Source organism: Lepidochelys kempii, chromosome 24 (genome assembly GCF_965140265.1).
Source record: "Lepidochelys kempii isolate rLepKem1 chromosome 24, rLepKem1.hap2, whole genome shotgun sequence".
NCBI lineage: Eukaryota > Metazoa > Chordata > Testudines > Cheloniidae > Lepidochelys > Lepidochelys kempii.
In genome coordinates this window covers 5,147,793-5,160,831 of record NC_133279.1, presented here as the reverse complement: position 1 = coordinate 5,160,831, position 13,039 = coordinate 5,147,793, and the positions used below count along the sequence as shown (strand labels likewise).

At 49.8% G+C, this 13,039-nt stretch overlaps 1 protein-coding gene across 3 annotated transcripts; it reads right to left on the bottom strand.

Annotated features, from left to right (window-relative positions):
• Positions 1-4,020: 4,020 nt before the first annotated feature.
• On the bottom strand, positions 4,021-12,815 carry SSR2 (signal sequence receptor subunit 2). 3 transcript variants are annotated; one of them, XM_073322647.1, is made up of 6 exons: positions 12,747-12,815; positions 7,518-7,672; positions 6,124-6,222; positions 5,572-5,680; positions 5,210-5,287; positions 4,021-4,817 (listed from the first exon to the last, which is right to left on the bottom strand). In XM_073322647.1, exons 2-6 carry the CDS (start codon positions 7,670-7,672, stop codon positions 4,707-4,709), a joined length of 552 nt encoding a protein of 183 aa, XP_073178748.1. In that variant the 5' UTR covers positions 12,747-12,815; the 3' UTR covers positions 4,021-4,706. The 3 variants fall into 3 exon arrangements, with proteins under 3 accessions (XP_073178748.1, XP_073178747.1, XP_073178749.1); XM_073322646.1 differs by having other exon boundaries at positions 12,681-12,762; XM_073322648.1 differs by lacking the exon at positions 12,747-12,815 and adding an exon at positions 11,734-11,826.
• Between the last annotated feature and the right edge of the window lie 224 nt (positions 12,816-13,039).

The window sequence follows — 13,039 nt, the reverse complement described above, 5'->3', positions numbered from 1 at the left end:
GGCTCTGCCTGTGATTGTGCCCTTTCTTCCATATTCTGGCTAGTTCAGCAAACAGGTGACACCAGGGCCTTTGTGCAGGTTTCCAAAGATGAGCCAGTACCAGCAGCTGCCACAGGATGTAGTAAGAATCAGGCCCAGCACAAGGATGACGGGCCCACCTGCTGCTTTAGAGGAGCCACGGCGCAATCGAATTCACACCACCACGTGGAGAGCTGCGGAGAGGCGACCTCGGAGCCCGTGGAGGCTTCCAGTCTCAGGATCCATTTTCAATCCAGCCTGGAGCAGGCGTAATGGAGCGGCAGGCATGGGACAGCTCTACAATGGTCTTGGTGTGTCTCCCTTAAGCTTTAGCAGGGGGTAGGCAACCTATGGCACGCGATCTGATTTTCAGCGGCACTCACACTGCCCGGGTCCTGGCCACCGGTCCGGGGGGCTCTGCATTGTAATTTAATTTTAAATGAAGCTTCTTAAACATTTAAAAACCTTATTTACTTTACATACGACAATAGTTTAGTTAGATATTGTAGACTTACAGAAAGAGCCCTTCTAAAAACGTGAAACATGTAATACTGCCATGCCAAACCTTAAATTAGAATGACTAAATGAAGACTCGGCACACCACTTCTGAAAGGGTGCGACCCTGCTTTAGCACCTGAGCACCCAATACCTCAAGGGACATCATTTGAAACTGCAGACACCCAGCACCTGGGAAAGCCTGACCCCTGGTGGACAAAGGCACCTTCATTCCTGAAGTCTCTGGGTCCTGCTGCCATGACTGCAATTGGCCATCATGGGGGGCAGTCTCCACAGAGCCCATGTACCCGATTTTCTCTCCAGTCCTCCCTCCTTCCTTCCTTCCACCTCAGAGATGGGGTGAGGCATGAACCCCCTTCTCCCCAGTGACCAGGCAGGGCCTACAGCTAGTCCCACAGACAACTCCTTATTTAGGCTGCATCTGTTCCTAGAATCATCTCATCGCGAGCAAATGCACCAGAATGTCCACAAGGTAACAGTCTAAATGCAGGGCACTCAGATTCAGTTTTCCCATTTGTACAAGGAGGATAACACCCATCTCATGGGGAGGGGGGAAGGGAAGAGGGCATAAAGCACTAAGCTCCTGCCCTGGGAAGCACACCATGCTATTACCCCAGGTAGAGAGAGCTGTGAAATTCATATATCTTAGATGTATGAAGTGTTGTTGTAACCACACCAGTCCCTTCTGTTCACCAACAGCGGTTGGTCCAATAAACTATATGACCTCACCCACCTTGTGTCTTTCTAAATGTTAGACACAGTTTGGGGCCAGGGATCATCTTTTTGTTCCATGTTCGTACAGCACCTTGCATGCAATGGGGTCCTGGTCGGTGACAAGGGCTCCTAGGTGCTACCACAATACCAATAAATAATGCTACCATTGTAAGGTCCTGGCTTGACAGCCCCGCAGACCAAAGGCTACACAGATCAGACTGGACCAGCCTCCTAGTCTCCTCACCCTCAGGTCCTCCTAAACCAGGGGTTCCCAATCAGGGGCCCGTGTACACAGAGGTCTTCCCAGGGGTACATCAACTCATCTAGATATTTGCCTAGTTTTACAACAGGCTACATAAAACGCATTAGCGAAGTCAGTACAAACTACAGTGTCAGACAATGATTTGTTTAGACAGCTCAACATACTATACACAGAAATGTAAGTACAATATTTATATTCCAGTTCATTTATTTTATAATTATATGGGGAAAATGAAACAGCAAGCAGGTTTCTATAATAGCAAGCTGTGACACATTTGTGTTTTTATGTCTGATTTTGTAAGCAAGTCGTTTTTAAGTGAGGTGAAACTTGGGGGGACGCAAGAAAAGTCAGTCTCCTGAAAGGGGTATAGTGGCCTGGAAAGGTTGAGAACCACTGTTCTATGCAACCCCCAGCAGAACTTGAAAGGCAGAAAACAAAGCAACATGTGCGCAAGGTGTATCTTTTGATTCTCACCTGTTTGCCTGCAATCCATCATACCAGAGATCACCAGGGACCAGGAGAAGCAGCTGCAAGGGATGATCAACAGTCTTTCTTCCCAATGCTGAGGCTCACAAGGAAAGCTCCTTTGTTTGGGACACTTAACACTAGGCAGCACAAAGCAGTAACATGGAAGGAGCAATTCTATGCTGGGAAGTGGGATGCACCAGTTAGACCTGTTAGTTCAACTTCAAAGGCCCCCTCTTGCACACCCTTCGTGGAGCGGAGCTCCTTTGTTCAGCATTAGCATCAACGGTTTCCTTGATCCTGCCAATTGCAACACTCTTCAGTCAAAACAAAGGGTGAAACCGGCGGCGGCAGCGAGCAGTTGGGATGAGGGGGTGAGAAATCCTGACTGGGAAACATTGTTCTTGCGACAAAGCTGCAGTGTTTGCTTTCCACAGAGCCTGGGAGTTTGGGCCACCGACACGGAATTCTTGGATAACAAGACTACTTTGCTCTGAGTGGCCTCGGTTTCCCCATATGTGAAATGGGGATGGTTAATTCCAGTGAGGGACTGAAAGGTTTAATTCATGAATGGCCATGAAGCTCTCTGCAATTCTCATTTGGAAGGGGCTGGAAAGAGTATAGGTTCCAGTACAAGGTAGGAAATTGGCGCAGGTTAAATTGAATTGCGTGCGTGTGAATTTGGAGCTGGTTTGACAGCCCTGCAGGCCAAAGGCTTCTTTGCACACAACAGGGTGTGCAGTAGCAACACGGCAAACTCCCTGCTACATGCTGCCCTTGGGAATGGGCCTCAGACCTGGCCAATCCCTGCACTCTCTTCTGAGGTTGCCAAAAACACCCACTTCTATTCCCCCTAACCCAAGGTCACATGCACCCATCTCCTCCAACGGGGACCTTCATTGTGGTTTGCCTGGCTTACATTAATCTAATCTCACTGCCCAAGGCCAGTCAGGGCTGATGAGAGACCGCAGAGCCCCCGCTCCACCCCCAAATCAAGGCAGACCTCGCTAGAAGAGTAATTCAGAGAACTGGCTTGTAAGGAGTCCCCTCATTGCAGGAGGGCACAGATAAACTGCAATATGGACCTGCAGCACGCGAGGGCAGCATAGCCACCAGGGGATCCTCCTGGTCCTGCTTTTAGCTTATGAAAATATTTTTCATTTGAAAAAATAAGTCCCACTCCTGGGGCTTCTACTCTGAATCTTCTATAATTATAAGAAGAAAACCAAGCAGTTAGGGAGCTCAGGTACCTCCTGCCCTTGCTGGAAGCTAGGCTACGTATTAAACAAGTAATGTTCTGGGGAAGAGGACAGCACCCTAGACAGGGCGGCTCAAAACTCATCAGAAGACAGCGGACGATACACAAAGGTACAGAGAGCTGAGCAGGAACTGCACATCCACTTGAATTTTCTCTCAGCTCTTGAAGGCTGTGAAGGTGTTTTACTCTACTCATCCCAGCGAATCCACTCCCCGGGGGCTAATACGGTGTCATGCGCCACACAGTCTGCAGTGTTTTGGGCAGCCACGTGTTTCAACGCTTCACGTCAGCCAGCATGGTGCTGAGCACACAGCACTGGGCTATGAGGATCTGGGTTCTATTCCTGGCTATGCCAGTGACCAGCTATGCAACTTTGGGCAAGTCACTTACCCTTGATAGGGCTGTTTCTCTCCCATCCTGTGTCTCAGATTTTAAGCTTTTTGGCCATGTCTAGTCTAAAAAAAGTGGATTTTTAAACACACGTTAAACTCATAGTGTGGATGAGGCATGTTGTAATTCTAACACATGGCAACTGGTCAAGGGGGACCCTGGAGTGGGGGATGGAGTAACCCGCAGTAGGATTTTAACACATGTTAAACACATACCATTAATCCTAGTGAAGGCAAGGGCTTGGTATACTCTTTCAGCTGGATCTTCCTCACTGCCCCTGCTGGCTGATGGCGTGTACAGACAGAGCCTCTACAACCACTGGATTTACTGCAGTTATACATATGGCTCCTGAAACCCACTAGTCCAACTATGGAACTTACTGGTAGAAGAGACAGGCTCACTTTGTGGTGTTCATTTTATTATAAAACCCTCGGTGTGTAGAGTCACACGTTTCTCAACAGAGTAATCAGAAAAAAAGAAACATGGCGGTCAACTGCTCACCAAAATACAACAACGTAGCCAACATTCCCTATAGGGCAGGCATCTTTCTATGGGGGTTTATAGGCCACCGCTTGGCTGAGAGGGACTGGCACTAATAAATCTGCATACAAAGGAGGTCTCCGTTACCATCACTTGATCGTTCCTCTCAGTGACAGTTGCAGGAAGCATAAAATACTGGGGAGAGAGGGTGATGGGCTGACCCAAGATCGAGGATTGTGGCATGAGGAGATCTGGCCACATGTGACTGGCATTTGGCAAGCAGTGGTGATGCGACAAATGCTGCAGAAAGGCTCTCACATCCGCACTCCTTGGGTGTTATTAGCATTCTTGTACTGCAGCTGCGTCTGCAACTTAATTACAACAGAACCGGTGAGGTCTTTGCTCCAGATCTGCTGAGAACGGGTTAAAAAAAAAAACCCCAAGAAAGTGACTGGCCACAAGAATAATACAAATCCCGCCCCTGCCAGCACTGAACTGTTGGCCCAGTCACTTGATTTGGAGGGTTGATTACCGCTACTCTGAGTACACTGTAATTCTAAGTGGGGTTCCTGAGCTCTGGGTGCTGGCTGCATTTGGCTTTCCTCAGTTCTTCTTGGTCTTGGGGGTATCGTATTTTCTCTTGCTCGAGTACCACAGCAACAGAGGGATTCCGATGGAGGGAAGGGTCATCACTCCAAAAGCTGCCCAATCAAGCTAGCAGAAGGGGAAAACCAATTAGAAGTAGAATCGAGATGGGTCATGCAGAGCTGAACTCCCAGATTCTCACACCTGAGTGCCCCCGCCCCCCTGCCCAAGCATTTTGATCTGAACCCGAACAACACAGGCTCATTCCTAGAAGCGAGTCTAATGGACCATGATGTGACTGGCATTTGGCAAGCAGTGGCTTTTGTCACTCTTCTTGCAAGATTTTGCAGAAGTTGCTCCAAACAGCTTAGGAGCCAGCTTGGCAATTTCCCAGGTGGCTTTTAATTTAGTGCCTGGGCTCCTGCTTTCATGCCATGAGCCAGCACACACGAAAAGGTCAATACTGATTTGAACTGTACAGTCACAGTGAGAAAATGGATTACTGGTTTAATGGTACTTACAAAGTGAGGGGAAAACCTCCTGTCAAACTCTCTCTGAGCCAAGATTCCTCCCTGCCCAGGGGCACTGGTGAAGCCAACCTGAAATGGGGGGAAAAGAAATGGCATTTGCCCACTGTTCCTGGCATTGCAGGCGCTCCGTGGCAAGCACTATATGAGAAGAGAAAGGGACTATCTATCATCCCTCTATGGTTGTGTCTAGGCGCACACACTGTGCGTCTCCGCTGTGAGATCTGCTGTTAGGATCCTGTATGTGATCAGGTTCACAAGAAAGGTAAGGAATACTTGTGGCACCTTAGAGACTAACAAATTTATTTGAGCATAAGCTTTCGTGAGCTACAGCTCACTTCATCAGAGCCACTCACCACAACCTGCCCTCCCTCCTGTGCCAAGTAGGTGATGGTAGCTGAGGTGAAGTTGAAGTACCCAGCTTTGAGGGGCCTCAGGACCACAGTGTGAGATACGTTGCTGGCTCTGAGTAGCAGATGGTTAAGGAAAAATTGCACTTTGTTCCAGGAGACGGGGAGCAAGACTCAGAACACAGGGAGGAGTCTAACCAGCAGGTTTGAAATCTTAAACCACCTGTAACTACAGATTCAGACCCTTATACAGGGGCAACTCATCTATTCCTCCTTCCCTGACAGATGAATGGAGTTCCATGCAATTTAATGTGAGGGGTAGCTATGTGACATGAGAACTAGTTCTTGTTTATAAGGACACTAGAGATCCCAGGGCACTTTATTGGGATTTGCCTTCGGAGCCTTAGCCAGAAGTCAGGTGTGCTAGCATTTCAGGGATGATGTATGGAGTTGGAAGTGTCTTGATATCCTTGGGCATCAGAGGGGACAAGGGGGAGCCCAACAACAGACCCAGGACATGGCAGGAGGGGAGATTGTTTCGAACTGCAAAAAAGATACGGCGCAATCCTGTCCCACTTGACGTTAAGCATTCCAGAGACAATGCCAAAATCTTCTGGGGGGAAAGAATCATCCGACAACTCCACATCCAAAGCCGCGCTAAATACAACAGAGAGAGGAGTCAGGAACAGAGCCAGGAGTATGCATCAGCTGGAGTCCCACTGTGGGTTAGACTAGATGCCCCTTGCGGTCCCTTCTAACCCTATGATACTACAGGCAGTTTCACAAACAGAGGAAAGTTCAGTGCTAGCTGCTGATCTGGAGTAAAAAGCCACAAAGATGAGAGTAGGAGAAGGAAGACAGTGTCAAGGAGAAATGACTGCCCAACCGGATCTGGGGCATAGGAGAAAGCATAGGTGGGAAGAGCTGAGAGGAGCCACGAAGCCAAGGACAAGTAATTGGCTGGGGAAAGAGCCCAGGAAGCCAATGGAGATCTATGTACGCGAGGAGGGGAGCACTGCACTGGGGATATGGGTGACAGGAAAGGAAGGTGATTTTCATCTGAAGCATTTTGGACACCGGTAGATGATGCAGACAAAGACAGACGTGATGAAGCCAGGGATCAGGGCTGGAACAGAGAGGAAAGGATGAACAGGGGGATTAAAGAGTGGAGTGCCAGAACTTGGTAAGAACTTATTTTTGACAGCGAAGGGGAGAGAGAAGGCAAGGAATCTAAAATGGCATCACAATGAACACTGACTTGCTCCCATACACAGGAATCCACTTAGACCTGTTCAGAGCCTCCAGAATCACATTCGTCCCCCACCCCACCCCCCAAAAATACCCTGCACACTTCAGTCTCATTACCCTCGAAGCCTTGTATAATGCCCCTTCTTGAGTGGGCCTGATAGGGGGCTCATACAGTGCAACTTTACTCCTACTCAAGTCAATCGTCCTATGGACTCCAGTGAGAACAGAGTCATTTTAACAGCAGGTTTCAGAGTAACAGCCGTGTTAGTCTGTATTCGCAAAAAGAAAAGGAGTACTTGTGGCACCTTAGAGACTAACCAATTTATTTGAGCATGAGCTTTCGTGAGCTACAGCTCACTTCATCGGATGCATCGAAAGCTTATGCTCAAATAAATTGGTTAGTCTCTAAGGTGCCACAAGTCCTCCTTTTCATTTTAACAGCAGTAACAGAAAACCTTAGGTGATCACAATGGACCCTTCTGGCTTTATAATCTATGAATACAGAGATTCTTCCCTTCTATTTGCTCCTGCCCCCACAGTGCCCTTTGGGAGGAGTAAGGGAGGAGCTTGAGAAAGGCTTTTACTCTAGATGTCTCTCCCCTCCCCGAGGTAGTGAAACACACATTGTAGAGACACAGCTCTAACACCCCCTGTCCTTCAGGGATAGGCATCTGATAGGTACCAACAACACAGACAAGCCCTACCTGGAGCCAACATTGTAGATGTTGTACTGCAGAGTCAGGTCCTTGCCCTCCACCGCATATCTGTTTAACAGAGATTTAGAGGCGAGTAGCCTGGCTCCCTCCTCGCTGTGAGCAACAGACAGCAGGGCAAACACAGCAAGAGCGAACAGCTTCATCTGGAAGGGGAAACCATTCATTAATAATACCTGAGTTTCTAAAGAGGGAAAATTGGGGTTGGCAGCCTTCTGGAGCGGGCAGCAGCAGAGGGTAGAATAGATACGTGAGTGTAATGTGTTCTGAAGCACAGGCAGCTGTGTGGGTTAAGACATTGTACACATAAGCATCGTACCATGGAGGAGGGAGGGATCCGTCCCGTTCAGTATAGTGCCCGTGCAGTTGCACCTGTAAGATTGCGGACAGTTCTCTACCAGCATGAGACCACTGCAAAGCAATGACCTGATACCGGGTTTCTGTTCCCTGGCTGCTCTGTGAACGTGTGGTAAATTTATTAAAGAGACAGGGTGAGCGCAGTAGTATCTTTTATTGAACCAATGCCTGTCGGTGAAAGAGACAAGCTTTCGAGCTACACAGAGCACTTCTGAAGTAGCTCGAAAGCTTGCCTCTTTCACCACCAAAAGTTGGTCCAATAAAAAATATTATCTTACCCACCTTGTCTCTCTGATATCCTGGGACCAACATGGCTGCAACAACCCTAGTATATTTACTGTTATTTAACATAATTAAAGGCACTTGAAAGCATTAGGACACTCATTTTGTAAAGACAAGAAACTACTACAAACATTGAATCATAGAATATTAGGGTTGGAAGAGACCTCAGGAGGTCATCTAGTCCAATCCCCTGCTCAAAGCAGGACCAACACCAACTAAATCATCCCAGCCAGGGCTTTGTCAAGCCAGGCCTTAAAAACCTCTGAGGGTGGAGATTCCACCATCTCCCTAGGGAACCCATTCCAGTGCTTCACCACCCTCCTAGTGAAACAGTGTTTCTAATATCCAACCTAGACCTCCCCCACTGCAACTTGAGACCATTGTTCTGTCATCTGCCACCACTGAGAACAGCTGAGCTCCAGCCTCTTTGGAACCCCCCTTCAGGTAGTTGAAGGCTGCTATCAAATCCACCCTCATTCTTCTCTTCTGCAGACTAAATAATACCAGTTCCCTCAGCCTCTCCTAGTAAGTCATGTGCCCCAGCCCCCTAATCATTTTTGTTTGTCCTCCGCTGGACTCTCTCCAATTTGTCCACATCCCTTCTGTAGTGGGGGGACCAGAACTGGACACAATACTCCAGGTGTGGCCTCACCAGTGCCAAATAGAGGGGAATAATCACTTCTCTCGACCTGCTGGCAATGCTCCTACTAATGACAAGTACTCCTTTTCTTTTTTGCTCCTACTAATAGAGCCCAATAAGCCGTTGGCCTTCTTGGCAACAAGGGCACACTGCTGACTCATATCGAAGACCAAACAAAAGCTTTCTGCTATTTCTCCTTTGAAATCCAATAGAAACAATTTAACACACACTGCAACAACATTCCCCTGAAGTGTCTGAAACAAACATTGCAGCATTGTGCTAGCACCTGAGAATTGCAACCGACTAGAAATGACCTTGAAAATGATTAGCCTATATTTAGATGAGAGAAAAACAAATGACTTAAAGGGAAATGACAAGGGAAGAGTATAAAAATATTGCTCAGGCATATAGGAATGAAATCAGGAGGGCCAAATCGCACCTGGAGTTGCAGCTAGCAAGAGATGTTAAGAGTAACAAGAAGGGTTTCTTCAGGTATGTTGGCAACAAGAAGAAAACCAAGGAAAGTGTGGGCCCCTTACTGAACGAGGGAGGCAACCTAGTGACAGAGGATGTGGAAAAAGCTAATGTACTCAATGCTTTTTTTGCCTCTGTCTTCACGAACAAGGTCAGCTCCCAGACTGCTGCGCTGGGCAACACAGCATGGGGAGTAGGTGGCCAGCCCTCTGTGGAGAAAGAAGTGGTTAGGGACTATTTAGAAAAGCTGGACGTGCACAAGTCCATGAGGCTGGACGTGTTGCATCCGAGAGTGCTAAAGGAGTTGGCGGCTGTGATTGCAGAGCCATTGGCCATTATCTTTGAAAACTCATGGCGATCGGGGGAAGTCCTGGACGACTGGAAAAAGGCTAATGTAGTGCCCATCTTTAAAAAAGGGAAGAAGGAAAATCCTGGGAACTACAGGCCAGTCAGCCTCACCTCAGTCCCCGGAAAAATCATGGAGCAGGTCCTCAAGGAATCAACCCTGAAGCACTTACACGAGAGGAAAGTGATCAGGAACAGTCAGCATGGATTCACCAAGGGAAGGTCATGCCTGACTAATCTAATCGCCTTCTATCATGAGATTACTGGTTCTGTGGATGAAGGGAAAGCAGTGGATGTATTGTTTCTTGACTTTAGCAAAGCTTTTGACACGGTCTCCCACAGTATTCTTGTCAGCAAGTTAAAATATGGGCTGGATGAATGCACTATAAGGTGGGTAGAAAGTTGGCTAGATTGTCGGGCTCAACGGGTAGTGATCAATGGCTCCATGTCTAGTTGGCAGCCGGTATCAAGTGGAGTGCCCCAAGGGTCGGTCCTGGGGCCGGTTTTGTTCTATATCTTCATAAATGATCTGGAGGATGGTGTGGATTGCACTCTCAGCAAATTTGCAGATGATACTAAACTAGGAGGAGTGGTAGATATGGTGGCAGGTAGGGTTAGGATACAAAGGGACCAAGACAAATTGGAGGATTGGGCCAAAAGAAATCTGATGAGGTTCAACAAGGATAAGTGCAGGGTCCTGCACTTAGGACGGAAGACTCCAATGCACCGCTACAGACTAGGGACCGAATGGCTAGGCAGCAGTTCTGCGGAAAAGGACCTAGGGGTGACAGTGGACGAGAAGCTGGATATGAATCAACAGCGTGCCCTTGTTGCCAAGAAGGCCAATGGCATTTTGGGATGTATAAGTGGGGGCATAGCCAGCAGATCGAGGGACGTGATCATCCCCCTCTATTCGACATTGGTGAGGCCTCATCTGCAGTACTGTGTCCAGTTTTGGGCCCCACACTACAAGAAGGATGTGAAAAATTGGAGAGAGTCCAGTGAAGGGCAACAAAAACGATTAGGGGTCTGGAACATGTGACTTATGAGGAGAGGCTGAGGGAACTGGGATTGTTTAGTCTGCAGAAGAGAAGAATGAGGGGGGATTTGATAGCTGCTTTCAACTACCTGACAGGTGGTTCCAAAGAGGATGGTTCCAGACTAGTCTCAGTGGTAGAAGATGACAGGACAAGGAGTAATGGTCTCAAGTTGCAGTGGGGGAGGTTTAGGTTGGATATTAGGAAAAACTTTTTCACTAGGAGGGTGGTGAAACACTGGAATGCATTACCTAGGAAGGTGGTAGAATCTCCTTCCTTAGAAGTTTTTAAGGTCAGGCTTGACAAAGCCCTGGCTGGGATGATTTAATTGGGGATTGGTCCTGCTTTGAGCAGGGGATTGGACTAGCTGACCTCCTGAGGTCCCTTCCAATCCTGATATTCTATGATTCTAAGGTTTGTTTTTTAAAGTCATCAAATTAATATTAACTGTTAGAAGTAGAACAAAGAACATGTTATTTAAGACAAAGTTAACTTGAGGGCCCATTTAAAGAGTTCACATATTTAATATCTTTACTCTCTCACACAAATATTCAAACATCAGTCCGCTCCCATCCAAACACTGTTTGGCTGCAGACACTTCCAAAGTGCATGCTCCTTTTTTTCAGTCCTGGTACAAAACTCCTCTTCCCAGACCAAAAAAAGTGATAAGAGCTCTGTCCTGATGATCTGACACCCCACTCACACCACTAAGCTCCTATCCCCCCTTGGGTTTTCTGTACCCCTCTTTTGATAGCTGATAACCAGACTTTGCCGATCAAGCCTGAAATTTTACCCAATATAAATGCCTGTCTATATCTCTCTCAGGAAACCTCTCATCCTGAAGGTTCTGAAATTTCTAGACTACAGCACCATCATCTTCCCTAGCCACAACAAAATCTTGAGCAATTGGCTAATACAGTAATTCCTAAACAGTGGTCTTAGATCACAGAGCCCCTCCCAGTGGCTTGTGAAATTATATTTTGATAACCAAGTAGTGAGGCAGTTGGGTCTGGGAAAAGATCTACAATGTATTGGGCCCCAGCATGAAAAGGCTGGAGAACCCGTGATCTACCTTAAATGAAGGTATGAAAAAGGGGCTGCTAACTGTGCAGCTCTTTCACTCCCATCTCTGGCTCAGCCCCTGTAGAGAGCACAGTCATGTCTTTTCCCACCAGCCACAGATCATTGCTTCCTTATGCCCAGTATAGTTCTGCCTGTTCCCAGCCGCTGTGGCGCACACAGCTCCTTCTACCAGGCAGCATCAGGGCCTGGCTGCTACTCTCAGCCACGTGTCTCCACTTCTGGAGCCAGAACAGGCAGCAAGACAGGAACCCCACAGCCTGATTTCAGGCTGCCTGGAGCAGGGCCTCCCTAGCTGCCTTTCCTCCATGGAGCGCTGACGTGTCAGAGACCTCCCCTATGTCCTCCTACAGACCTCCCGACCCCCCACCCCTGGGCCCTCCAAACTTCCTCCTCCTCAGGCCCCCCAAACCCCACCTTCCCCCCCACCCACACGGCTCCCCCCAACCGCTGCCCCCTAGGCTCCCCTCCAAACCTTCCTTCCCCCTTAGACCCCCCAACCCCCACCTTCCCCCCAGATCCCTCCACCCCATGGCTCCCCCGCCACCGCCGCCCCCTGGGCTTCCCCCCCAACCCCACGGCTCCCCCCCAGATCCCCCCAACCCCACGGCTCGCCCCAACCACCGCCCCCTGGGCTCCCCTCCAAATCTCCTTTCCCCCCAGATCTCCCCCATCCCACGGCTCGCCCCAATCGCCACCTTCCCCCCAGATCCCCCCCACCGCCCTCCAGATCCTCCCAACCCCATGGCTCCCCCCCAAATCGCCGCCCCCTGGGCTCCCCTCCAAACCTCCTTCCCCCTCAGACACCCCAACCCCCACAAACCTTCCTCCCTCCTCAAGCCCCCCCCCCCCCGGCTCCCCCAATCGTCCTCCCCGGATCTGCCGTGCAACTCCCCGGGGCGCCGCGCCCCCCACCCCCGAGCCGCTCCAGCGTCTCACCCCCGGCCCCCCCGCAGCCCGGCCTCGAACCCGCCTCGCCCTCCGGGGCCCCGGCCCCGCTCTCACCGCTCCGGCCCGGCTCGCCCTGCGGCAGCGGAAGCGAGAGTCAGCACTGAGCGCCCGGAAACCCGCCCCCGCCCCGCGGCAGGCTGGGAACTGGAGTCCGCTTCCGGCGCGGCCCCGGCGGGCAGGAAGGGGCGGGAGCTCGCGGCGCCTGCGCAGAAGGAGCAGCGCCGGCTTGGCGCGCGGTGCTTGACCCCGGCGGCCCCTCGTCCGCCCGCTTCTCCCAGGGCCGGCGCCGTGGGGGTCTCTGGGACGCGCCCCGTCGCGCCCCCCGCTGCGTTGTCCTGTCTCCGGCT

Coding starts and splice junctions, on each gene's coding strand:
- SSR2 (XM_073322647.1), bottom strand. CDS start 7,672: ATGAAGCTGTTCGCTCTTGCTGTGTTTGCCCTGCTGTCTGTTGCTCAC. Junction 6,223..7,517: donor ATCTACAATGTTGGCTCCAG/GTAGGGCTTGTC, acceptor TGTTGTATTTAG/CGCGGCTTTGGATGTGGAGT. Junction 4,818..5,209: donor GGAGGTTTTCCCCTCACTTT/GTAAGTACCATT, acceptor CCCTTCTGCTAG/CTTGATTGGGCAGCTTTTGG.